General features: G+C 39.9%; 2 protein-coding genes across 3 annotated transcripts in view; one reads left to right on the top strand and one right to left on the bottom strand.

Annotated features, from left to right (window-relative positions):
* Window positions 1-713: 713 nt before the first annotated feature.
* On the bottom strand, window positions 714-26934 carry si:ch211-197h24.6 (uncharacterized). 2 transcript variants are annotated; one of them, XM_058376664.1, is made up of 14 exons: window positions 26798-26934; window positions 25604-25658; window positions 24124-24154; window positions 22905-22982; window positions 22682-22821; window positions 22437-22562; window positions 21471-21516; window positions 21291-21365; window positions 20354-20503; window positions 19607-19821; window positions 19363-19467; window positions 18459-18522; window positions 16233-18378; window positions 15720-15786 (listed from the first exon to the last, which is right to left on the bottom strand). In XM_058376664.1, exons 2-13 carry the CDS (start codon window positions 25655-25657, stop codon window positions 18356-18358), a joined length of 1107 nt encoding a protein of 368 aa, XP_058232647.1. In that variant the 5' UTR covers window position 25658; window positions 26798-26934; the 3' UTR covers window positions 15720-15786; window positions 16233-18355. The 2 variants fall into 2 exon arrangements, with proteins under 2 accessions (XP_058232648.1, XP_058232647.1); XM_058376665.1 differs by lacking the exons at window positions 18459-18522; window positions 19363-19467; window positions 19607-19821; ... (7 more) ...; window positions 25604-25658; window positions 26798-26934 and adding exons at window positions 714-937; window positions 1070-1133; window positions 6715-6819; ... (6 more) ...; window positions 10521-10598; window positions 12914-12944 and having other exon boundaries at window positions 16233-16341.
* A 355-nt stretch (window positions 26935-27289) lies between these two features.
* Window positions 27290-27877, top strand: part of tex10 (testis expressed 10) — a 27345-nt gene continuing 26757 nt past the window's right edge. The window contains exon 1 of the mRNA XM_058376634.1: window positions 27290-27427. Coding sequence (XP_058232617.1) covers window positions 27426-27427 — 2 coding nt within the window. The 5' untranslated portion in view covers window positions 27290-27425. The remainder of the gene's footprint in view (window positions 27428-27877) is intronic.

The following is a 27877-nucleotide window of genomic DNA, read 5'->3' as shown; positions in this document are numbered from 1 at the left end:
GAAAAGCCATTTGCAATTGCATTGCCTGTGTAGCTTGAGTTCATTGTTGACCTATATAGCACTAATTCCTTCCTATCGAAAGATGAGGCAACATCAAGTCAAGGACGGCGTGATAGTCTCCAAACGGTTTTATCTACAGCAGTCCCCAAGGTCACAGGCTGTCCTTGCAAATCTATCCCCAGCAGCATTGAGCACCACCAAGTGATGAGACTCCAACCAGGGGTAGAGCATCTGGATGGATCAGGCAGGTCCGTTAAATTATAGTATCCGCCTGGATGGCATGAACAATTTAAAAATGATCCTTGCAGAAACCCTGATGTTAAACCAAACCATTGTTCATCACTATTCTTCATTCAGATAACAAGACGACAGTATTTGCTCATCAGCACATTCTCCTTCTTGGCTGACTGTAACTTACATCACTTCCAAATACAAACACGCCCCATAGTATAGTCCTACCCCTCAACAACGATAGACAGGTTCCTGTGCAAGATGTCAGAAATGCAAAAGGAACTATGATTCGATTTGTATTTTATCAGACTTCCTATGCAGCAGAGAAGTGAAACTTGTTTCTATTTTGATATGATGGGGTAACATCTGTAAATCAATTGCAAATGGACTTTTCTCTTAAATCATTACTAGATATGAAATAATAGAAATACTGACATGCTTGAGAATTACAGTCTTGAACATTTTTTTTTTTGGAACATTTTATTCAAATCAGTGTACAAAACATTTCTAGAGCTCTAAATGCACCAATAATTAGGATTAACAAATCACTATGTCCTGCAACAAATGTCCAAAACAAATGTCCTTTAGTCTTCAACCTAAAACTTTCAATTTAAAATTTTTATACTGAGAAGTACATTAAAATAGAGCCACACTAAAAATAAAACAGACATCACATGGGCTGCTCAGTTATAGAATCTTGAAGAGCCTGCAAGAGAGAGAAAGAGGGAGGAGATGAAATCAAGTTGAAGTTCTAATTTTTATTTCTTATGTAATTCTCAAATGATCACAGTTGCTAAATATACAAGAACGTTTATTGGCATTCATGTTGATGGATCACCTGACATATTGCCGGAGAATCTGTCGGAGCTCATTGACAGGCAGGAAGAATTCATACTAGATCCCTGGAAAACATTTGAATGGACACACAACAGATGCGAGTCAATAGGAACGTCATACTGCATCGCAGTTAGCCATAAAAAATGCTAAAAATAGTTAAGCTACAATATAATCAAGAATTACTAAATGTATTCCTACTAATAATTCCGTTAATTCTAATAACCTAGCGTCCTGTTCGGAGTGATGACCTTCACTGTCCCCAACAACGTCTGTAGTCCCATTTAACCACTTGTTAGCAACTCCCTTTTTCATTTACTTCTTCTCAATTAAACATACACCTTCAACAGATACACGTCAGACATTATACATCTGAATACACTCATATATAAACACACATGCATCTACACTCACGTTCCCATATATGTACATACCCCTGTGCCCATATATAGTGTTTACTCTTTTTAAATCATAATGACAACAGAAACTACCCAAATGACCCTGATCAAAATATACCTACCCCAGTTCATAATACCGTGTACTGCCCCCTTTAACATCAATGACAGCTTGAAGTCTTTTGTGGTAGTTGTGGATGAGGCTCTTTATCTTCTCAGATGGTAAAGCTGCCCATTCTTCTTCTTGGGCTGTCTTGCATGAACTGCACGTTTGAGATTGAGTGGCTCAATGATATTGAGGTCAGGAGACTGAGATGGCCACTCCAGAACTTTATTCTGCTGTAGCCAATGACAGGTCGACTTGGCCTTGTGTTTTGGATCATTGTCATGTTGGAATATCCAAGTACGTCCCATGCGCAGCTTCCGGGCTGATGAGTGCAAATTTTTCTCCAGTATTTTTTTTGATAACATACTGCATTCATCTTGCCATCAATTTTGACCAAATTTCCTGTGCCTTTGTAGCTCACACATCCCCAAAACATCAGCGATCCACCTCCGTGTTTCACAGTAGGAATGGTGTACCTTTCATCATAGGACTTGTTGACTCCTCTCCAAACGTAGCGTTTATGGTTCTGGCCAAAAAGTTCAATTTTGGTCTCATCACTCCAAATGACTTTGTGCCAGAAGGTTTGAGGCTTGTCTCTGTGCTGTTTGGCGTATTGTAAGCGGGATACTTTGTGGCATTTGTGTAGTGGCTTTTTTCTGGCAACTCGACCATGCAGCCCATCTTTCTTCAAGTGCCTCCTTATTGTGCATCTTGAAACAGCCACACCACATGTTTTCAGAGAGTCCTTTATTTCACCTGAAGTTATTTGTGGGTTTTTCTTTGCATCTCGAACAATTTTCCTAGCAGTTGTGGCTGAAATTTTAGTTGGTCTACCTGACCGTGGTTTGGTTTCAACAGAACCCCTCATTTTCCACTTCTTTATTAGAGTTTGAACACTGCTGATTGGCATCTCAATTCCTTTGATATCTTTTTATATCCCTTTCCTGTTTTATAAAGTTCAACTACCTTTTCCCGCAGATCCTTTGACAATTCTTTTGCTTTCCCCATGACTCAGAATCCAGAAACGTCAGCGCAGCACTGGATGAAAGATGCTAGGGTCTGTCAGGAGTCCAGAAACTCATTGACCTTTTATACACACACACACTAATTACAAGCAAACAGATCACAGGTGAGGACGGTTACCTTTAATAGCCATTCAAACCCGTTTGTGTCAACTTGTGTGCATGTTATCAGGCCAAAATCACCAGGGTATGTAAACTTTCAGTCAGGGTCATTTGGGTAGTTTCTGTTGTTATTATGATTTAAAAAGAGTAAACACAGTTGTTTGACAATAAATGGCTTCAGCCAACCACTAACCATGAGTGAAAGAAAAGTTTGTGTGTTATCATTCATATTCTCTGAAAAATAGCCAAGAAATCATAAATTCTGCCAGGGTATGTAAACTTATGAGCACAACTGCACATCTTCTTGCTTGTTTATACTGTCTCTCTGACCTTGGTGCATATCATGGTCCCTAAGCTTATTTAAGTTCGAACGATATGCACTCCCCTTATTTTCATTTCACTATTTTCCAGCTCGGTCAACCTGTCGTGCCATTTTTCGGAAGAATCCCAAGGGTGCTCTGCGATGCTGTCGCCAGTATCAACTTTCCTGTATGGCCACTGAGCTTAATGGTTTCCTGGAACACCTTTTCAAAAACACTGTAGCTCCTCACCTGGTCCACCATATTGTGAGAGATACTCTCTGTCACGACCCAGGCACTCAAACCATTCCTAAAACCTGTGACCAGTCTACCCAAACCCTTCACTGGCACTGGACCTGCACTACTTCTCAGAGCACCCAAACTGATGACATCCCCATTGAGATCCCTTCTGATGATTCCTCATCTGACACCACTTTACCTCCTAGCTCTCCTCTAATCCCTCTGGTGCCTTCTCCTGGCCCTGAGTATTCACCTCCAACTTTCCCCACTTCTCCTCCGCCACCTGAGGTCCCCTCTTCAACCACTGATCCTACTGAATAAAGACGGTTCACTGAGCTATTGCTTTGTTCTGATGTTTTTATTAAACTTTCTACCCTTTTCCAATCTTCTCTGTCTCAAGTGTGGTTAGTATACTAGTATTATTAGTGATTGTATTGATGCACATTAACTAATGATTAATATTTAGGTGAATCATTGAGTAAGCATTAATCAATAACTAATTTTAGGTGAAGTATTGCTAATTTTAGGCAGAGCATAAAATTTCTCCGACAGGGGCTATGTATATATAATCTTTCTTTTCTAATCAGTTTTGATTACAGAATAAAGTCTGTAATGAGATGTTGCATATTTGGTCCATTTATCCCAGTGCAAAGCAAATTGTTGCATTTTATGATTTACAAATGTTGTTATTTGCTCCATTTTATAAATGTCCATAGTGATTTCCATCAATGCATTTCAGTAGGACTCGCTCCATTTTTTGGTAAACAGCAACCAACAATATAAATATAAATATATATATATAAAATCAGATATTTATCTCTTTTTAACCATTACTGGGGTATGTATCCAAAAAATAATTTAAAAAAAAATCTTACTGTCAAAGGGCATCACACATTTAAAGATACACTATATTGCCAAAAGTGTTCGCTCACCTGCCTTGACTCGCATATGAACTTAAGTGACATCCCATTCCTAATCCATAGGGTTCAATATGACGTCGGTCCACCCTTTGCAGCTATAACAGCTTCAACTCTTCTGGGAAGGCTGTCCACAAGGTTTAGGAGTGTGTTTATGGAAATTTTTGACCATTCTTCCAGAAGCGCATTTGTGAGGTCACACACTGATTTTGGACGAGAAGGCCTGGCTCTCAGTCTCCGCTCTAATTCATCCCAAAGGTGTTCTATCGGGTTGAGGTCAGGACTCTGTGCAGGCCAGTCAAGTTCATCCACACCAGACTCTGTCATCCATGTCTTTATGGACCTTGCTTTGGTCACTGGTGCACAGTCATGTTGGAAGAGGAAGGGGCCAGCTCCAAACTGTTCCCACAAAGTTGGGAGCATGGAATTGTCCAAAATGTCTTGGTATGCTGAAGCATTCAGAGTTCCTTTCACTGGAACTAAGGGGCCAAGCCCAGCTCCTGAAAAACAACCCCACACCATAATCCCCCCTCCACCAAACTTTACACTTGGCACAATGCAGTCAGACAAGTACTGTTCTCCTGGCAACCGCCAAACCCAGACTCGTCCATCAGATTGCCAGATGGAGAAGCGCGATTTGTCACTCCAGAGAACGCGTCTCCACTGCTCTAGAGTCCAGTGGCGGCGTGCTTTACACCACTGCATCCGACGCTTTGCATTGCACTTGGTGATGTATGGCTTGGATGCAGCTGCTCGGCCATGGAAACCCATTCCGTGAAGCTCTCTGTGCACTGTTCTTGAGCTAATCTGAAGGCCACATGAAGTTTGGAGGTCTGTAGCGATTGACTCTGCAGAAAGTTGGCGACCTCTTCGCACTATGCGCCTCAGCATCCGCTGACCCCGCTCCGTCAGTTTACGTGGCCTACCACTTTGTGGCTGAGTTGCTGTCGTTCCCAAACACTTCCACGTTCTTATAATACAGCTGACAGTTGACTGTGGAATATTTAGGAGCGAGGAAATTTCACGACTGGATTTGTTGCACAGGTGGCATCCTATCACAGTTCCACGCTGGAATTCACTGAGCTCCTGAGAGCGACCCATTCTTTCACAAATGTTTCTAAAAACAGTCTGCATGCCTAGGTGCTTGATTTTATACACCTGTGGCCATGGAAGTGATTGGAACACCTGATTCTGATTATTTGGATGGGTGAGCGAATACTTTTGGCAATATAGTGTATCTTGAAGGGCAATATATATTCCTCTTCATGGCTTCTTGTTGCAGAAACAGCCTTTTTCAAGATACATAAAAGCTTAAATTAGTGTTGTAATACTGATGTTTTTTTGTGTCAAAGTGAAACTATATACAAATATACTGACCACGAGTCAACCACAGACTTCATTTTAACCTCTCGACAAAAACTGAACTCCTAGACTGACTGCAAAAAGTGAGTGATTTTGAGGAAGTACATGCAGTTACCCCAAATAAACTACAAAAAGGAAGTGAATTCAAGTCAGTGCAGTGACCAGTCAGCCCAAGACAGCCCAAAACCCATGAGGAAACAATGGGGTCATTTTTTAGCCAAAAGGAATAGGAATCAGAATAAACACTGATCATGTTAGGATGCCTGAAATGAAATAAAAAGAAAAGAAACATGAGTTAAATGTACACTATATTGCCAAAAGTTTTGGGACACCCCTCCAAATCATTGAATTCAGGTGTTGTTTTTCAGGGGTTGTTCTTGGGCCTTTAGTTCCAGTGAAAGGAACTCATAATGCTTCAGCATACCAAGACATTTTGGACCAAAATTCATGCTCTCTGCTTTGTGGGAACAGTTTGGGGATGACCCCTTCCTGTTCCAACATGACTGTGCACCAGTGCACAAAGCAAGGGCCATAAAGACATGGAAGAGTGAGTTTGGTGTGGAGGAACTTGACTGATCTGCACAGAGTCCTGACCTCAACCCCATAGAACACCTTCTCATCCAACATCAGTGCCTGACCTCACAAATGCCTTTCTAGAGGAATGGTCAAAAATTCCCATAAACACACTCCTAAACCTTGTGGAAAGCCTTCCCAGAAGAGTTGAAGCTGTTATAGCTGCAAAGGGCGGGTCAACTCCATATTATATTCATGTGACTGTAAAGGCAGACATCCCAAAACATTTGGCAATATACTGTATGTATATACATTAAATTCTCATCTGAACCCAGTCTTTTTGAGTTTGAATTCTTTTTAAGCTTTGATTGAGGATTATATTGTTGTATTTTGGAGTCAAATTGCATGAGCTAGCCAGAGCCAATGTAGAAGAAGAGAATTTTTCCCACAATTTTACAGAGGCTTAGAGGACTGGTTTGGCTCTTTATAGTCTACCTACTAACCAAAATGCGTTTTGATGGGTATTATTTGAAATAAAGTCATTTTAAAGAAACTGGAGAAGTGAATTTTTACATCGTCGGGAAGTCTTATAAAAGAAATTTGCTGTCCCTTTCTAAATGCACATAACACTCTAACGTCACTAGAAAGGACACAGCCCCCCCACCCCCACGGTACTCTGGTTGAGTTTGTTACCGAGGAGACGGTCCTGAGGCGGTATTCCATCAAGACGTCTGTGAGCTTCTGTGTAATCTTCAGCACGACCTGAGCATCATCTTCACACTCGATGCGGAATGTGTCCTAAAATAAACAAGACTGAATAAACCCCATTGCCAAAGTTTGTTTCTCTTCAAGACCATAGATATACATGAGTGGAAGTTTTTGTTAATTCCAGTAGCAGTATGTATCAAAAGACATTTAGACATATAGAACTATACCAGGCATCTGAGAAGAGTTGTGAGGGTGTTGCTGGACTCTGGGCCTTTAGATCTCATCATTCTGTCGCTGCTGTTCATTGGCAGATCGTCAGGGTACGGTCTGCCCATATCCTCTCTTCGTGGACCCATCCCAAATCCGTCTGATACCATATGCATGAATCTGCTGTTGGATATATTTTGCATGCTCTCTGGACCTCCCATCATCATGTCTGGTCCTGGGGTCAAATAAGGTATAAAAAATAAGTGTTTCAGAGGTCCACATGCTCATTTTTATGGTTTTTAGAGAATTGAGCTGATAAACAATCCATATTTACTACACAGTGGGTGAACAAGTAAAGAGTACTGTGTTGGACCATTACAGTGTCCTAGGAAAGCTACAATGTGCCCTGGCATGGATTCAACAAGACTTTGGAACGGAACTAGATGGACAGGTCACCTTTGGTCCAAAGAAAATATTCCCTTATTTGGTGTTTTGATAACTGTGCTAAAGAGTGCTGTCTAACTAGATCTGGTGATCTGAGTGAGATCTTGTCCATCGCAGAGTGGATATACAGAAGATGGAAACAGAGTAAAAAGAAAAAAGCAGAGGGAGAACCACTGAACCAGGTGATACCAGAGAAGTGATAGCTTAGTGATGGACTACTGATTGTTAGGTTTTGAGTCTGAACCCCAGAATCACCAATCTGCCACTGCTGGGCCCCAGAGCAAGGCCGTTAACCCTCACTTGCTCAGTTGTATAAATGAGATAAATTTTTCCTTGCAATTGGCAAGAGAGGTTTTAGCATCCACCCCTGTGTTAGTGTTAACATTTGAGAAAAGATGTTAAACAAGTTAAAATAAAAAGTTGGTCTTATGCCAAATTGAATCCTGAAGATATAAAGTAGTGGTCAGAAAAATGAAAGGTCTATCCAAGAAAACGGGGATAGGAAAGGGAACGTTAATCGTAATGCCGTTAACATCTAGCTTGAAACTGAAAATACAGATTACGGCAAACTACTGCTATGTTTGCCCGGCCCAACCTATTACTGTTCTTTTGTCATGAATAGCAATTATATATTGACAAGACTTCTTATTACTAACAGTTAACATCTATCAACTGTCAGGTAATACCCAGAGGGTATTTTGTATATGTCAGAAAGAATGCGGATGAAAATAATTGGAACACAAAATATAAGGGGAATTTCAGGATGAGTTTTAAAAGAAAAAAAAAAAAAAAAAGGATTGCAGTTTTTAAGTGGGAAAGACAGAAAAAAAAAATAGGAGTGCCTCAACACAGACCTGCCTCTAATTGTGCTCAAGATTTACTACACAGTGTCAGTTGTGGAGGTTTTCCAAATCACACCTATGTGAATTTTCATCAGTTTGGAATACACGTACATGAAATGATGTTTTGTGTCAATATCTGGGTAAGTACAAACATAGAAAGAATCATCAATTAGAATTACCGTAGCGGTCAGGACTACTCATGGGGCCATTGCCCGAGCCGCCATGAAAATCAGACATCATGCCACCCCTGGGTAGGAACTCCTCTGAAAAGGGTTGGTCCAAAAATTCATCACCAAAAGACCTATCTGTGGAAATACAGATGCAAGACAGTAATACAATACAGATGCAATGGACAGCATATGGACAATATAAATGTAAAATCTACTGTGAATTATACTGTAAAATAGATCCACAAAGGCTTTCATACATATACACACAGACTAACCTGGGTGAAAACCTCCAGGAATTGGTCCGAGCAGACTGGTAGGACCTGGTCCCGCTACATAGGGAAATGCAGACTCTGATACATACACAAACACAGTGCATATATGGTTATTTTTAACATTACAGTACACTATTCGTGTATATATTGGAACACATACAGTGGGCTGGACTTACTCATGTTCTGAAATGATGGCACATCGCAAGGTTCTTTAAAGACAACCTGAAGAGAAAACAAAAGTTCATCATCTAAAGTTCATTCTACAAGCGGATGTTCACAGGTAACCGTGACTTAGGAGGAAAAGTATTTTGGATACTTCATGGCAAGTTGATCATATAAAGCAAATTGGTGTAAATATGAAAAAATGATAACATGACAAACATCATACTGCTCTAACTCTAACTTTCGACTTCCCTGGAAGCAACTTAAAACATGAGGACTGAAAATAAGAAGGCCACTGGGCTGACTTGCAATCACTACACACAGTTTATCTGGTATGTTCCTTCTCATGTTGTGTAAATTATTCGGTACAAACCCCTACAAAAATTCACTTTAATTCTAGGATGTAATACAAGACAGAAATAAAACTACAGTGGCTGAGAAGTGCAAAATAAAATAACAAATCGGGAAACACAATAACAAATCCAAAAACACAACAATAATTCAGAAAAAAACGGAAAAGGTAGGTATAGTTTGCGAATAGAATTCTTACCTCTGATTGGACGAGGCATCTGTCACTCAAAATATAAAAGTAGGAAACTGTATCTAACTATTTCATGTTTTTTATACATACATATATATATATATATATATATATATATATATATATATATATATATATATATATATACATACATACACAATATACTATATTTTATATATATATATATATATATACATACACACACACACACACACACACATTATATACTATATATATATGGAAATGGAATTCATTTAGTGCTACTTTGAGGATGGACATTCATATGGCGTGATTTTGGATATACTGATAGCGTATCATAGCATAAAGATTAGAATGCGATCTCTAAAAACACACCTAAAGAACACAGGTGTGTTTCGAAGACCAAACTATTCCAGATTTAAGGAGGCAAAGAGCGTTATAAGAGCAGAGCTGTGTTCATATACAAGCGATTCATCGTTCTACTGCCGCAGCCTGCCGGACTTTTCTGTATATCTTGAGTGACCGATATCTCATCCAATCAGCGGTAAGAATTCCATTCACAAACTATACCTATCTTTTCTGCTTTGTCCAAATTGTCATCATGTTTTTGGATTTGTTATTGTGTTTTCTTTCTTTACTTCTCTGCCACTGTAAAAAAACAACACTGCTGGGGAAAATACATTCACAAGGTCATTATACATATATAGACTCAATGATTCCTACCTTGATTTGACCTCTGCCCTCAGTCTTCTCCACCTCAGCAGCAATTGATTTCATTTCCTTTTTGATAACTGGGTTCCTTGTTACTTCCTCTTCTTCATGAGGCACTTTTTCCGCGTGAGCATGTTTCTGTTCATCAGATAACAGAGAAAACTCTTACGGCAGATGCAAGCACGTTTTGCCAAAGCCTCTTGTTTATAAACTGGGAGGAAAAGATGAAAGTGCATCTATCAGCCTTACCAGGTATTTGAAGCAATGCTTCCATCCAATAACATGAGAAGCCATCTCATTCTGCCTCCGCTGCACCTTACACAGTCTACACTGGTAATGAGGAGCTACTGTCTTGCTGGGGCTACGATACTCCCATACATACTGTAGGCCTACACACACACACTCTCAGTACTCATACATTTCCACAACGTGTTTAATTTTTCATTAAGAACATATTACGTACCGATAATCGGATCTGTGACGGTTTTCAGTCGTTTGGTGAGGGAGGGGACGGTCTGGATGGATCCTTGCCTGTTGAACACTGATGGGAGTTGCATGAATTAGAATGACGAGATCACACCCAATAATGCATGATACTATAAGATAAGGTGAGCACTGGATAGCTTAATCATTCAAAATGATCTGTAAATCCACTTCAGTTCAACAGAGCACTTAATTACACTGCTCTTCCCACATCAGAGTGGAAAAGTTGTGGCAAAGCAAGTGAGCCACGTTTGAATATGCACCTCTGAACAACATGTAAAAACTCAGTCCTGACTTATTCTATTGGTCAAAACGCTGAGCTTATCAACAACCACGGTGTTTTCCCAATCAGATATCAAGCACCACTACCGGTGGCTGATTCTGTAGATGTTTTGCAGAACGGAAACTTACGGAGAATCGGTTTATTAACAGTCAACATTTCTCCATAACTCCAGTGTATTTAGGCTTTCTGGATGTACACAACACTCATTCTGAAGCCAGGGAGTTTTAAGGCACAGACTGAGTGGACCACGAGGAAGTTCCCTCCAAATGGGTCCTGACGGATTCCAATGGTCATAATGTCCACCACATTCAGTTAATCACATGTAGTCAAGTTATTTGCATTCTTTATGGTCCTCCAAACATTCAGGATGACCAGATAGAGGAAGGTTTTGTGAACTTTCCATAGAATTCCAAGTTACTTACAGATGCACTCCAGCATCATCAAGTGGTTACTTCCTAGATTTAACCAGTAGGCATAGCCATCTCTGCAAAACAGCACTGGACTTGTCCAATAAAAGGACATCAGCTGTCCTTCACTGAATGTCGTCATATAACATACAGCATAGTAACAGTTCCCGTTTGAACTGGCTTTGGATTGGATCCCTCCGGACCAGTGTCCGCCAGGTTTGTCCAACAGAAACAGCCCATGTAGTGGACGAGCCATGAGGATGAGTCCACCTTTTTCATATCATAAATACCCATAACTCACAGTGAACACATTCTGTCAGTGATGCAGGACTTTATGTTTCTAATGTTGTTCAGGCTAAATTCAGTTACCAGGGTGTCTGAAGGTATTAAATTAATCGGAATACTTTAAGATGCCACTTGTATTTAATTGAATTAACTACCAGAATGTATTTAATTGATATATTTTTTTAAATTATGTATTTGATGGGGCAAAAAAAAAAAAAACTTTTATGAAGATTAATTAAAGAATAAAAACAATAAGGCTGAAATCATTCACTGCCCAGGGTCCAACCATTTTTGACTCCAATTCCAGCTGCAAGTAACTTTGACTGCCCAGTCTACCTTACTGAAGCACTATGAGGAAGCTCTGGCAATAAGTTTAGGATCACTAAACATCTGCAAGGGCCCAGTATCTTGCAGAGTTCTCTTCCGAACATCTGTTCAACGTTTTGTCCCAAGAACCCACTTTCATGGGACGGGTTGCATTTTTGTCAGATTTGATCTCCATCTTGCCCTCAACCCGGACCTGCTTCCAAGCTTCTTGTGATGAGAAGCATCCCCACAACCCGATGCTACCACTACCATGTTTCACTCTGGGGGATGGTGTTCTCAGGTCAAACTTAGCAGCTGGCTCCTATGCCAAAAAGGCTTTGGCCTCCATCAGTCTTTTCCACATATTTGCTGAGGTGCTTGTCTCTTGTAACTTGAAATGTTATTTCAAATGCCTTTTTTTAAGCCTCAGCTTTCTTCTTGCAACTCTTCTCTAAGGTCCAGCTTTGTGATGTATCCAAGCTGTTGATTTTGTCTGGTAAGCAGCTTCATGGACCCAAGCTGTGGATATCTCCAGCTCCTTTACAGTTACCTTCGGTCTCTCTCTACTATAAGTAAAGCATCCCTATTATAGAAATTTGTTGAATACATATTCTTTCCATTTAAAATAATGATATTAATAGTTGACATACTTTTCCTATGACTTAGTGCTTGAATTGTTTTAATCTCCATGATGCTTACAACATATGTGGTACGAAATGAACATAATCTTAAACAAGTTGAAATTTTTGGCTGTGGCAATTGTCCATTCATAGCTGATGCAAATGACAGAGATAGGATTAAAAACCACTGGACCGCTCATTTAGGACTTGTAAAATACAAGCTATTTTAAAACAAAGTAAGAATCTAAGGACCTACGGACACCCTGCAGTAATAAGGTTAGAAAAAAAAAAATAACTGCAAGACACAACACTAATCATTAAGTTAAATCCAATCACAGCCATAGGGGCTGATGTTGTGTGTTACATTACAGCTCTGGAGACCTCAGGCATGGCATATTGGCAATGACATCACCAAGGCCAGAAAGTGCTGAAGGTCAAAAGAAGAGAACTGGTCTCTGAGGGCAAGACTTACCTATGTCCCCACTGTAGGCCTGCTGCTTTTTCTGTCATAGATGACAAGTAAACCCGTCGGAAAGAGAGAGAAATAAAGAGGTGTTAGAGAGACAGAATAGCATGTGAGGTTGGGAACAAGACCCCCAACACTCCTGTGGTCCATCCTCTCCTTCGATGCTCTTTATTAGCAGAGGAGGCTGTTCTTGAGTATGAGCCACAATCGACTCTCCCGCTTAGTCATAGCCATGTCTCTTCCCTCTACAGCATGGGGATTATTTAGGCAGACATGAAAATGACAGTCCATGATTTAAAAAAACCAAAATAAAAAAAGAGGCATTAAGCTGCACAAGGTTTTATGCTTAATACTGCATATGCACCAGTGCTCATGTGATCAGGGTTATGACCCCATCATAAGACCGTTGAACTTAATGTTAGGCAATGCATACATGGCACTGAGGTTAGGATCCCAATTCTATAAATAATACTAATAAAGAGGAAGCAGACTACAATGCTGAATAAAGCATTATAGTCAGCGACAATTTCAAAAAGGAAGTCAGACATTTACATGATGTCTGATAAGTCACGCTAGTTCATGTTATTTAAGTTGCTAACAACTTGATTCTCTGGCACGATCAGCCAATGATGACTACCAACATCTTTTGGCTTCAGTGTGGGTGAAGGCCATTCATTTCCATTTCCACAGTTTTTAAAGACATAACAATTACTTATAATAACAACAGGTATTAAAGTTGGAAGGACAATACTTGCAGGAAAAAAAACGCTGCAATTTTCATATGAACTTGTTTAAGATTCTAATTAAATACAAACTATTTCATTTTTACTTTATGTCAGGGCTCTTTCATATTCCTTAACTTTGCAAAAAAGTCGAGCCTAGTGAGCGAGGCCAAAGGAAGAGAGCATGTCTGAGTGCCTGCTCTCATGCACCAGCTCCTTCACACACTCACTTCACCCTTGTGAATACCTTTGTGTGTGAGCGTTGTGCAATAGTTTATAACGACCACGCTCACAGATATGGCTCTTTCGGCTCGGTTCAGCCTTCTTAGGGTTTTTATTTTTTTAATAATGTTACTGTTTAACTGCCACAGGCTGTGCTTTGACAACAAACAGATGAACGGTTATTTTTGGATTCTTATTGTATAGACGAGGAATAATACACGATATGGCCAAAAGCACATGAACACCTGAGTACTGATATTCTGTGCGCACCCACATTATGGGTGTTAATAGAGTAGTCCTCCCTCTTCTACAATAATAACCTTTACTCTTTTGAGAAGGAAAAATTACTTGATCTTAGAGCATGGCTGTGAAGGTCTCTGCCCTTTCAGCAACAAGGGAGCAAGAGTATGGGAACTGATGTCAGGTGAAGAGGCTTTGCTTGCAGCCATCATCCCAAAAGTGTTCAGTGGGTTTGAGGGCAGGACTCTTGAGGTCTTTCACTCAATCCCTAGCAAACCACGTCTTCATGGTTCACACTGTCATGCTGGAACAGAATTGGGCCCCGCAGTTCCAATGAAAGGATAATGCGACACAATATAAAGACATCCTATATAACGGCATCCTTTCAACTTTGTAGAAGCAGTTTGAGGCAGGCTCGCACATGGCTGTGACGGTCAGGTGTGCAAACGTTTGGCCATATGGTGTATCCGCCTACCGAAACAGCACTCTCCTGAAGAGCTTTCAACAAGCTTAATATACAAATATTATTGTCAAGCATTTATTCATGTTCTATACATTAAGGTCAGCTGCACCTGTAAAAATGACAGAACACTAATAATAAATTATTAATTAAAAGATATTATGTGGAATTGCAAGATTAGATATTGTGCTGTTGCCACTAGAGGGCGATTGTTACAACAGCCACACTCTCTAAATATATACTGTGTGTACATACACCAATCAGCCATAACGTTATGAGCACTGAGAAGTTTTTATTCATGATTGAGGATTATCTCCTCATCATGGCACCTGTTAGTGGGTGGGATATATTAGGCAGCAAGTGAACATTTTGTCCTCAAAGTTGATGTGTTAGAAGCAGGAAAAATGGGCAAGCACCAAAAGCGCCAACAATGGGCATGTGAGCATCAGAACTGGACCACGGCGCAATGGGAAAAGGTCGCCTGGTCTGATGAATCATGTTTTCTTTTACATCACATGGAAGGCTGGGTGCGTGTGCATCGCTTACCTGGGGAACACATGGCACCAGGATGCACTATGGGAAGAAGGCAAGCCGGTGGAGGCAGTGTCATGCTTTGGGCAATGTTCTGCTAGGAAACCTTGGGTCCTGCCATCCATGTGGATGCATTGCTGCAGACCATGTACACCCTTTCATGGAAACCCTGAAGTCTGTGGTTTCTTTCAACAGGGTAATGCACCGTGCCACAAAGCAAAAATGGTTCAGCAATGGTTTGATGAGCACAACGAGTTTGAGGTGTTGACTCGGCCACCAAATTCCACAGATCTCAATCCAATCGAGCATCTGTGAAACGTGCCGGACAAACAAGTCCGATCCATGGAGGCCCCCACCTTGCAACTTACAGGACTTAAAGGATCTGCTACTAACATCTTGGTACCACAGCACACCTTTAGGGATCTAGTGGAGTCCATGCCTCGACGGGTCAGGGCTGTTTTGGCAGCAAAAGGGGGACCAACACAATATTAGGCACGTGGTCACAATGTTATGGCTGATTAGTGTAAGCTCTTACAATAAATCTATTCGGTTCATAGAAAGTCACATATCCTATAACCCCCTATACTCACAGGTCAGCTCTAGCTATGGTATAATGTTACAGCTAGCATTAACTCACCTTCCCGGCGTTCTTCTTTTTTGGCTGAAAGGTCTGTCCTCGTGGTGAACCCTCCATTCTGTCCAATCTCCAAACGGACAACAAGCTACAATTAACTTACACAACTAACTAACTGACGTCAAGAAAAGAGCTTAGCTTCTTAGTGTGCTAGCATAAAGCAGATTAGCATCATAGCATAGCATAGGGCAGCGTCTTGGTATCATTTCTTACAATTTTATAAGGGGGAAAAAAAACTCAGAGCAAGTTATACAGATGCGTAATATTAAACAAACAAACAAACAAACAAACAAACAAACAAACAAACACAAAGACTCGCATCTCCATTATAAACAAATTAAAAGTATCCAGCTTAACATTAGCCGTGATATTATTAGCTACCATACAATAACATTGCAACAAAAAGAAACATATTTTCTCTAAATATATTGTTCAGCTCAGTTTCAATTAATATTAATCATCATAATAATAATAATACTAATAATAATACAGTAAATTACTAGTATGTAATAATACCTCCGTGTCGTCTTCGACAAAATCAAAATAATTCACAGCTAATGTGCTGCGAAAACCGGAAGCGTAGCTGCTGGAGGCTCGAGCTCTCTCTCGCTTTCACAATAAAAGTCATTCTAGGGTTCCCAGATTGCGCTTCCGTTTCGCTTTTACAGCTCTCAAAATAAAATGTCTATTCTTTCAAACCATACATTTAATATAAGAAAAATTCTTAATGTTAACTCATTACACACAACAATTTATTTTTTATGCTAGGTTTATTTGCTGATAATCCGTTATGTTGTTCAGTGACACCATGAAGTCAAGGACACATCAAGACACAGTGATATTCAAGCAGCTCACATGATGCATTTGACCCTGTTCAGATCTGCACTTAGTTTTGGACAGAACTATTCACCGATGCATCTTTTGCCCTGCTGTGTGCAATTATTCCTAGACATACAGGAGTTTGATTCCTAGTTCCACTGTTTTAGATCTTATCACAATGGCTATTATTACAAAGTGCACTGGAATGTTTAAAACATAATGCCATACATTTTTACAAGCCAACATTAAAGTTATAGTAGCAGTTTGTTGCACCCTGGGTTCAATTCCTGGGCAGGGAACCAACCCAGGTACTTAGGGGTGAACTCTGTGGGCATCAGGTGTAAAAACCTGTGGCAAATCAGGTGCTGTTTTTCAGGGGTTGGGTTTGGCCCCTTAGTTCTTAGGAACTTCTAATGCTTCAGCATACCAAGACATTTTGAACAATTTCATGCTCCCAACTTCGTGGGAAAGGTTAGGGGTGGCTCCTTCCTGTTCCAACACCAGTGCACAAAACAAGGTCCAAGGTCTGGACCTCAACCCGATAGAATACCTTCGGGATAAAATTCAGAACGGAGACTGTGAGCCAGGCCAAAACTGGGACGTCTGCTTTTACATGCACATGAAACATCAACTCTTCTGGGAAGGCTTTCCACAAGGTTTAGGAGTGTGTTTATGGGAATTTTTGACCATTTCTCTAGAAGTGCATTTGTGAGGTCAGGCACTGATGTTGGACGAGAAGGCCTGGCTCACAGTCTCCTCTCTAATTCATCCCAAAGGTGTTCTATCGGGTTGAGGTCTGTGCAGGCCAGTCAAGTTCCTCCACGCCAAACTCACTCATCCATGTCTTTATGGACCTTGCTTTGTGCACTGGTGCGCAGTCATGTTGGAACAGGAAGGGGTCATACCCAAACTGTTCCCACAAAGTTGGGAGCATGAATCTGTCCAAAATGTGATCCTTTCACTGAAACTAGGGGGCTAAGTCGAACCCCTGAATTCCATGATTTGTACCCCAAAACTTTTGGCAATCTAGTGTATGTGCAGATTGGATGGTCCACTGTGGAGACCCCGAGCAGAGAGAAGGGGGGGTCACTTATTCTCCGAGTTAGACTCCATTAAACCCTGAAGCCTTTGCCCCGAATGACTACACATGGTGCTCAATTATTTACATGTTTATTAAATTTACAATAAGAAACATTTCTAGTAGTCCTTACAAACAAACTTATAAGCATTAGGATCATTAATCTATAACTAATTTCGGAATAATCCTAAAGCAACCTGAAGTATTTTAAAGGAATGTCCTGCAAAACAAAAAAGACACTACAAACAGAGACTTATTTAAGTCTAGGAAATTTGGTTTAAATTAAAAAATTAAAACACAAAAAGGTTTGCATTGGGCAGTAAATTCCCTCTGATAAGTAACTGGAACAGCAAGGCTGTTATTAATTTATTATTGCTGCTATACACTGAAGGCATCAGAGTTTGAAATCAGAAGATGAATATGAGATGATGGATCAGAAACCTTCATTTCCTGATGAAGACGTGTTAATCAAAATTATTATAAATCTGAATCCATCCATTTTTCAATCTGCTCCAATACTTTTGCATGGAACGCTACTGTTTGCAAATATCAGGGAATGAAAGCTGAAATAAATTCTGATCCATCACCCCATATTCATCTTTCGATCTCAAACCCAAATGTCTTCAGTTTATAGCTCCCCAAAATGGCCTTGCTGTTCCAATATTTTAGGAGGGGAGGGTACATTAAAACAGTCGCTACATAAAGAAAATGAAAATATGTAGGAGAGCATCACATGGGCTGTTTAACTATAGAATCTTGAAGGACCTGCAATGGAGGAGAGAAGAGATTAGAATGAACATTTAGCAGAACTGGGTATTTTATTGACGTTCATGCTGATGGAGCACCTGACATATTGTCGGAGAACCTGTCAGAGGATGGAGGCAGACGGGAAGAATTCATTCTAGATCCCTGAAAAACAAAAACGCTTGAATTAACACAATTCAGAGTTCAACAAGACCGGCATACTGCACTGAAAAAAAGCAGGGCATAAACACCGATCAGGCATAACATTATGACCACTGACAGGTGAAGAGAATAAGACTGATTATCTCCTCATCATGGCACCTGTTAGTGGGTGGGATATATTAGGCAGCAAGTGAACATTTTTTTGTCCTCAAAGTTGATGTGTTAGAAGCAGGAAAAATGGGCAAGCGTAAGGATTTGAGCGAGTTTGACAAGGCTATTGTGATGAATTGTGATGGCTAGATGACTGGATCAGAGCATCTCCAAAACTGCAGCTCTTGTGCTGTGTTCCCGGTCTGCAGTGGTCAGTATCTATCAAATGTAGAGGCCCCACCTCACAACTTACAAGACTTAAAGGATCTGCTGCTAACATCTTGGTGCTAGATACCACAGCACAGCTTCAGGGATCTAGTAGAGTACATGCCTCATTGGGTCAGGGCTGTTTTGGCAACAAAAGGGGGGCCAACACAATATGAGGCAGGTGGTCATAATGTTATGCCTGATCAGTAGAAATTGATCATACATATTAAACCACAATGTCAGATAAATGAAAAACAAATTTGTGGTAATAATTACAGTACTATATTATTACTAGGTGAGCCTTGTGAATCCAGACACTTTGTGTATGATGCACATAACCATTTCTATAATAAAATCAACTGCAAAGATTTGGAGAGTAAAAGTTGGATAATTGAGAACTGTCTGTACATCAGAAATGTGTGGGGAAACAAATCTGGACATTAAACCTTGCCATTTCACCAGCTGGCACCCCCCACTATTATTTACCGAGTTGACGGTCCTGAGGCGGTATTCCATCAAGACGTCCGTGAGCTTCTGTGTGATCTTCAGCACGATCTGAGCATCGTCTTCACATTCGATGCGGAATTCATCCTAACATAAAAAAAAAGACTGAATAAACTCCACAGCCAAAGGGTGTACTTGTTAAATTATTTACTAAGCGATTTTAAATATTCACAATTGATCTACAATATATCGATAACACAGACACAAAAAAAAAAAAAAACTATACCAAATATCTGAGAAGATTCGGAAGGGTGCTGCTAGACTCTGGGCCTTTAGATCTCATCATTCTGTCACTGCCATTCATGGGCAGATCATCAAGGTACGGTCTGCCCATATCCTCTCTTCGTGGATCCATCCCAAATCCGTCTGAACCCATGTGCATGAATCTGTTGTTGGATATATTCTGCATGCTCTCTGGACCTCCCATCATCCTGTCTGGTCCTGGCACAGAAATAAGTCTCATTTTTATGTGGCAGTATCCAAAATTTGCTCTGCAGCTATAACTGCTCCGAAGTACCATTGCAGAATACTGCAACAATTTTGTACATTAACATGCCTTGATTATTGTTTATGGATATTTTACAGCTACAAATGGATTAATACCCACATGTTCACCTTTAATATTTTTATGCATGCAGAAGTTTATAATAAATTCACAATTTAAAAAAAAATATCTACAAATGGAATTTCTACAAATATACAGGAGGAGTATTAGGATTGCCATAGACTTGTACTAAAACCACGCCTCAGTCTCTGTACTTGAACCCTACTGAAAACCTGGGGTCCTGAACCTGAAGTCCACATGCAGTGAGAATGTAAAGCAAAGTGATATGTTATGAATAGAGGAGTGGATAAAGATCCCTCTACAAGTGTCCAACCCTGTTAGACATTACAGGAAAAAGGCGAACAATTAAAAGCCATTAAAGCAAACAAAAGCAGCAATTCTCCATCATCTGTCCTCTTTCAGAATTACCATAGTGGCCAGAATTGGAGAGTCCACTCAAAGGGATGTCCGGACCTGGACCGCCGTGCATGTTAGGAGGAAAATCTGTCATCATGCCACCCCGAGGTGGAAGATCTTCTGGGTAAGGTGGGTGTGAAAAACCACCACCAAAAGGGCCACCTGAGGATATATACACAAGATAAGCAAGAGTAATTACACCCCAAAATGTTTTTAAGCTAAAAATGCAAATTCATTGCTTTGTATCCAATAAATCACATTAATCTTGCTGAAAAATTACAATTTATTCACCGAAACTTATATAGGAATAGGAAACAAAACAAAAAACATTTGTTGTTCAGTCTCCTTAGTGCCCCTCTAGTCCAGCTCCGCTATAGGCACTGATAATGTGACATGGTTCCCAAGTCAAGCAATGTTTACTGCCCTTAAACCTTCTTACACCACACTATTTAAATGATTAGAACATTGTCACTGCTGGAACTTCTGCTCTATGGTACACGAGGAAGGACAGTCCAAGTACAGCATCACTGAAAAGGAGCAGGTGGATCTGATTCTCTGGTACTGATTATTGGACGTCCTAGTCACCCTTCATTAGGACTACACTCCCCTGCAATGGGTTCACTGCATGAAGGATATCAACATGTAAATCACTTGTTGGTGTCTGGTATTACAGCTGTGGTTGATTTGTTTTCTGTGGTCCACAGACTGCTGTTCTGCATCAGGCAGTGGGAAGACTGGTTTAGTGCAGGTTTGCACAAAGCTTTTTCATATTCTTTAAATCTTCATAAAGGGTAATGATTGGAAATGGGCAAATTCATGTGGCACGCATGACCCATTTCTCAGTGTGCTCTGAGTCATCTGGGTAGCATCCCTAATAAATTTTATCCCTGAGTAGCATCCATAATAGATATTTTTTACTTTCTCCTCACACATATATGATTAAACTAACCTGGGTAAAAACCTCTAGGGATTGGTCCAAGGAGACTTGGAGCACCTGCTCCGGCTGCATTGGGAATGGAGGACTCTGTCACACACACACACACACAGCAGACAGTAAACCTATGGTCAATATAGAGTGTAGTCATGTATAAGAAAACGTCTGAATTTGGCAACATAAGGTAGGACTCACTCATGTTCTGAAAGGCTGGTACATCACCAGGTTCCTTAATGATGACCTAAAAGTGAAAAAAAGACAATGCATTACTAAATAACCTGGAAATCTGCATCATCCCAATACAGTTATTCCACACAAGGATCTCAAACGTTCTCATGTCACTCTGATTTAATTAAGGTTTTATAATTTGTGTGAACCCATGAAACTGAAAATCGGTGTAAAATTGTGTAAGAGGTAGAATACACCTGATCGATACAGCAATCAGCTGCTTTAAGTTCAGGATTTTCTTAGTTTAATGTGACACAGTGGAACCTCAGCATACAAATTTAATTCGTTCTGGAGGAGCATTCCATGTAAAGGGTCCTCACAGGAAGTTGTGGCACCAAGCTTGGGCTAAAAATAGAACAGACCACCCACGCCACCAATCTGTCAACAAAATACAAAAATCGTGTCGCTTTTGAACGCACGCCGAAGGCAATGTTGGTATCGTGGGTTGATCCTTTCCAAAACCGCTTTCGTTGACTGACAAAAAAAATTTGCTTGCTTCGGTTGGCTTCGCTTGGCTTTCCACTGACGCAAACAAGTTTTGAACGGCTCCCGGAAGTACGCGCAACTTAGCCGCCATTTGGTTCGGTTCGTTTATATGCGGATGCAAATTTCGTGCAAAATTTCAATTCTTAAGGCGAAAATTTGTAAGGGAGGGCATTCGTATGCTGACATTCCACTGTATACTATTGAAGAATCTAAGATGTGTGATAATGTGTCAAATATCAGTTTGCCTTAATGAAACAATTACCAGACCACTCAAAAAGGAAACAGACATGGTGTATGACTATCACAAGGAAAATACATAGCAGTTTTTCAGTCTATTGTCTAGCTAGCTTCATTTTTTTCCTTACTGTGTTTTCAATGTCACTGCACACTGTAAGTGACAAATAGTTACCCTTAGGGCACTTTTAAATCAAGTGTACAGTATCCCACCTTGATTTGACCCCTGCCCTCAGCTTTCTCCACCTCAGCGGCGATCACTCTGACTGCCCTTTTGGTCTCTGGCTCCTGTTTTACTTCCTCTTCTTTGTAGGACACTTTTTCTGGGTGAGCGTGTTTCTGTTTATCAAGAGAAAAACAAAATTGATTAAGAACATACATACATGTTTTAATCCCTCCTCCATTATAATAAAAGGTTAAAGCATTGGAAAACCCATCATGAGAATTACAGACTTTACCATGTATCTGAAACAGTGCTTCCATCCAGTGATATGAGCCACCATTTCATTCTGTAGCTGCTGCACCTTACACAGTTTACACTGGTAATGAGGAGGGACTGACTTGCTGGGGCTGCGATACTCCCATACATACTGTAAGCCTACACACACATACACAATCAATACTCAAACATTGTCACAGTAAGCTTCATTTTTTTCCCCCCATTAAGAATCCATGACGTACCAATAACTGGGTCTGTGACCGTTTTCAGCCGTTTGGACAGGGAGGGTATGGTCTGAAGGGATCCATGCTTGGTGAACACTGAAAGGAGTTGCATTACATACACCCATTAGCACATAATGCTAAACATGCCTTCAAGGTAAGAAAAGACTGATCATCATTAAAAAAAAAAAAAAGTAAATCCAGCTAAACTTCAGGAAGTGCTTAGTTACAGTGCTTGGACAAAGAAACTGAGGCAAAGCAAATGAGCCACATTTAGAACTTGAGTGCTGGACAATGTGTTAAAAACTCCTGACCCAGGTGAAGAGTAGAGATGCCCCAACCCAATATCAAGCATCTCTATAGGACTAACATTTGCCCGATTCAGTACAATGTTACTGGATCAGAACTGATACTTTTTGGCCTATTTCTTTATCATGATCCCCGTTCACAAATCCTCTGATGTTTTGCAAAAATTGTCAACGAAAGCTTCAAATGACAATATAAAGCATATTTAAGGTTTCTTTATTCTTTGTGGTCCTCCACAAATTCAGGACGAATCCTATTTTATAGACAGATGCACGTTTTATCCATTGATAGTCACATCAACATTATACTTCAGGTGATTGCAATACATCACCCGAATCAGACTTGTCCATTAATTACAGCTCTTTAATGGCACAATTGTCGGGCATATATATACACGATTAGTGCAGCTGATTTTGATGGTTTGCCAGCAAATATGCCCGTGTTGCTGTATGCAAACACACAGTTCATATTTTCACAGGCTTTGGACCACGGCTCTCAGGGTTTGTTCAACAGAAGCCTCTGTTGCAGTTGGCAAAGCCAGTCCAACTTAAATCCATGTAGTTACGTTTTCATATGATACATAGCCGTGCCTGTTCTCCATTTCTACCATCAATTAATCTGCTGCACCATATAATCTGTGCTGGAAAAGGTAAATATCAGAAGCCCAAAACACTTCAAGCCATATATTGAAATAGGTGATATCGTTTATAACGTTGTTCAAGCTAATAATAATCTAGGAAAAGCAAACATTTCCTTAACAATAACACATTCTTGTACAAGAATGTTACATTCCATACAGCCATAGAAGCTGGATGTGTGTGATATATTGAAAACTCTAAAGACCTCAGACATGGCACACTGGCAATGACATCACCAAGGCCAGAAAGTGCTGAAGGTCTAAAGTAAAGAACTGGGCTCTGAGGGCAAGACTTACCTATGTCCCCACCGTAGACCTGCTGCTTTTTCTGTCATAGATGACAAGTAAACCCGTCAGAAAGAGAGAGAAATAAAGAGGTGTTAGAGAGACAGAATAGCATGCAAGGTTGGGAACAGGACCCCATGGGTCCATCCTCCCCTTCGATGCTCTCCATTAGGAGGCTGCTCCTGGATATGAAGCCACAATCAAGGTTATGAAGCCACAATCAACTCTACAGGTTGGTCATAGACTTGTACTGGGAGAACAGCTGCCTTTTCCCCTACTATAGAGAGGGGATTTTTAAAGCAGACAATAGTCCATGACTAATAATTAGTCCCGGAGAAGATCCATACTCGTGAGTATGCCTTGAAGATCTTGTTTGTCGCTCTGTCGAGTGGTGCATCGTGTTACGTGACGCATGCACAGCACTGATGTTAGGCTCCCACTAGCTTCAAAAACTGCTTTTAGTATGGGTGAAAAAGATGACAAAAGATATGTGTAGTTACTTCTGTATTCTCTTGCAAGTTCAGCCCATACTCCATAAACAACATGCAGTGCCTTCATCTTCCCCTTGACCTTTTCCACATTTTGCATAGATGTGATATAGTATTAAAAGAGTGAGTAGGGATTATTTACATGCTTTATTTACTGAGTGCACATGTACAAAAAGGTTTTCTGGTAGGATGAAAGCAAAATGGAACATTTAAGACAAAGGGCCTTGGGACAGACACTAAATCTGGTGGAAACCCAACACTGTTTATAACCCTGAGAAGAATGGTGGTGGTAGCATTGTGTAGTGGGGTTAATTTTCCTCAACAGGGATTGGGAAACTGGTCAGGGTTGAGGGCAAGATGGATAGGGCAATCTTAGAAGAAAAGCAGTCTCTGTTGCCAGAGACTGCTAAACAGGGCAATGTTTCATTGATTCAGCTGATTGAGGCATATCCTATAAGCTGTAATTGCAGCCAAAGATGGTTCTGTCAGCCTTCTGAATCTAGGAGGTTGAATACTAATGTAATGAAAGACTAAATGTCTAATAAAAATACAAGATGTGGAAAAGTTTAAGGCGATGAACCCAAGGCACTGTACCTTGAACAACGGACAATGGCTAATCAACTAAAGATAATAAGATATACAGATCCACACACACTTCAACACCCTATGTACACTGCAAAACATTTCAATGACATTTGAACACTTCAAGCTATATGCTCTTTTTTCCAAAATTAAAACCCAAGTAAATTTCCTAAAAATAATTGTAGCTTGGCAGTTAAGCGATTAAATAATTAGGTAAGATTCACATGGATGAAATCTTCCTTCCAGGGTTTAGGCTTCATCACAGTATTGAAACATCACAGTATTGAAACAGGTTAATGTAGTAAATTCCCCAATGGCCTTTGGGGTTTAGAGATCTTTCGGGTTGTAATCATATTCAATTGCATGTTTTTTTTTTTTGTAATTAAACAATATAAAAACAAATGAATTATACTTGAACCCACCTTGTAGTTGTTCTTCTGCTTCATACAGGTTTCTACTTGTGCTGATGTCTCCATTCTGTAAGAAATCCCAACAAGTAAATAAATGGAAATATATTTTCATTTCATTGTCTGTACCGCTTATCTGATCTATTCTCGGGTCAAGCGGAGGCGTCATCGGGCATCAAGGCAGGATACACCCTGGACGGAGTGCCAACCCATCGCAGGGCACACACACACACTCACGCAATCACACACTACGGGCAATTTAGAGACTCCAATCAGCCTAGAAGCATGTCTTTGGACTGTGGGAGGAAACCGGAGCACCCGGAGGAAACCCACCAAGCACGGGGAGAACATGCAAACTCCAAACACACACAGTGGGCAGGAGCGAGACTCGAACCCAGGACGCTGGAGGTGTGTGGCAAATGTGCTAGCCACTAAGCCAACCAAAATTAAAATGAAATATATCTATATTACAAATATATTAAAATATATATATATAGACTATGGGGAATATATATATATATATATATATATATATATATATATATATATATATATATATATATATATATATATATATATATATATTACACTTATATATTAAATATTTTAGGTGTTGATTATTTTTCCTTTCACATTAACAGCAGCTCTAAGGTGAATCCCATGTTATTCTATTCAACTATTTATAGCCTCTATATAGGAAGCAATACCAGCAACTAACTTTTTTTTTTAGTCTTAACGTTTTTAGACGCTCCACCTCTCAATTACCAATAAAAAGGATAAAGTATAATGCGTCATTTATTTTAAAAAAAATCGGGAAAATTTAGGAAGTTCACACCACCCCATCCCGTCGTTGATTATTTCTCCATTACAGCACGTCATAATAAATAACACGTTGCGTCAAGTCTGCGTCATGACGTCACACGCCTAAACCTAATCATGATCCTTCATCGTAAGACAGCAACAGAGTAAAGTTTTTCAGATTTAACAAGAACAAAACCTACATAAAGGTCGTTTTTGGATAAGAATACACTGATATTCCCATCTACATTAAGAATTAAACAGCAGCTAGCTCAAGATTAGCAGTGACACCGTTAGCAATGGTGCAGAGACATTACCACGGAAAGAAAAACGGCTTTTTGTAAACACACGATCGACTCCGTTTACTTTAAGCAGTGAAATAAACTGTTATCAATAATGTGTTGCACTTACCTCGGGTCTGTGCTAAACAATACTAAATTTTCCGCGCCAGTTCACAGTCCACACACTAGTTATTTATTTATTTTTCTGTTTTGGTTTTATTTTGATCAGGCAGTCTTATACCAGGCGGCTTTCAAAATTAAAGTCCCTCAGGTGCTTTTATTTTATTAAATAAATTCCGAAGAAATACTTTTTTGGGGGGTTATTATTAACAATTACTAGAACTTCGATATATCATATATATAAATGATATGGACTTTTTGAAAAATTATTCAAAAAGTCCAAACAACTTAAATAAATAATAAACAATAAAGCTTTTACGTTTTAAAATTGTTTGCAGATATTCATTTACATCTAAAAAAAAAAGATATGATTCTTCCCAGACTACTTCATTCTTTCTATACAATAACGTGCCAGATTAAAAGTTAAATTAATTCAAACAATTTTTATGCCCTTGTTTGTAGCACTTTATTTATAAACTCGATAGACTTAAGACTGTTGTAATTATACTCAGGCAGATGTACAGACGCCAATATATGTAAAGGACCCCCAAGTGCAGTGGATCGACTGCAGAACACAGTGATTGATGAAATTAACTTCATAAAAATCCTATTGTTTTGATCGTAAAATCTAACAAAACATGTGAGTACGATTATTAATTCTGTGTGTGGAATTAAAGCAGGAAACGACATGTGCAGTAGTCTGGATAGATATAGCCAGGAGCCGCATGTTGCTAGTTGGTAGCATCACTACTGGAAATCCAGGTCTATAAAACAAACCGGATTCATCTGATACACACTTAGTGTTCATGGTGCAGATAGAATACACAGATTACCCTTTTTCCTGATCTAAGATCATGCGGGGTGTGTGGGTGTGTGTGTGTGTGGGTGTGTGTGTGTGTTTCTTTCTATATCTGTCTGTCTTTCTGTCTGTTTGTCCATCTCTCTCTCTCTCTCTCTCTCTCTCTCTCTCTCTCTCTCTCTCTCTCTCTCTCTCTCCCCCTCCCCCTCCCTCCTGTTTTCCTTTTTCTGTCTGTCTCTTTTCTTCTTTTCCTTTTCTATCTTTGTTTCTCATACTTTCTCTCTTCCCCTT

This window comes from Hemibagrus wyckioides, linkage group LG23 (assembly GCF_019097595.1).
Source record: "Hemibagrus wyckioides isolate EC202008001 linkage group LG23, SWU_Hwy_1.0, whole genome shotgun sequence".
NCBI lineage: Eukaryota > Metazoa > Chordata > Actinopteri > Siluriformes > Bagridae > Hemibagrus > Hemibagrus wyckioides.
This window is presented reverse-complemented; position numbering and strand designations above follow the sequence as displayed.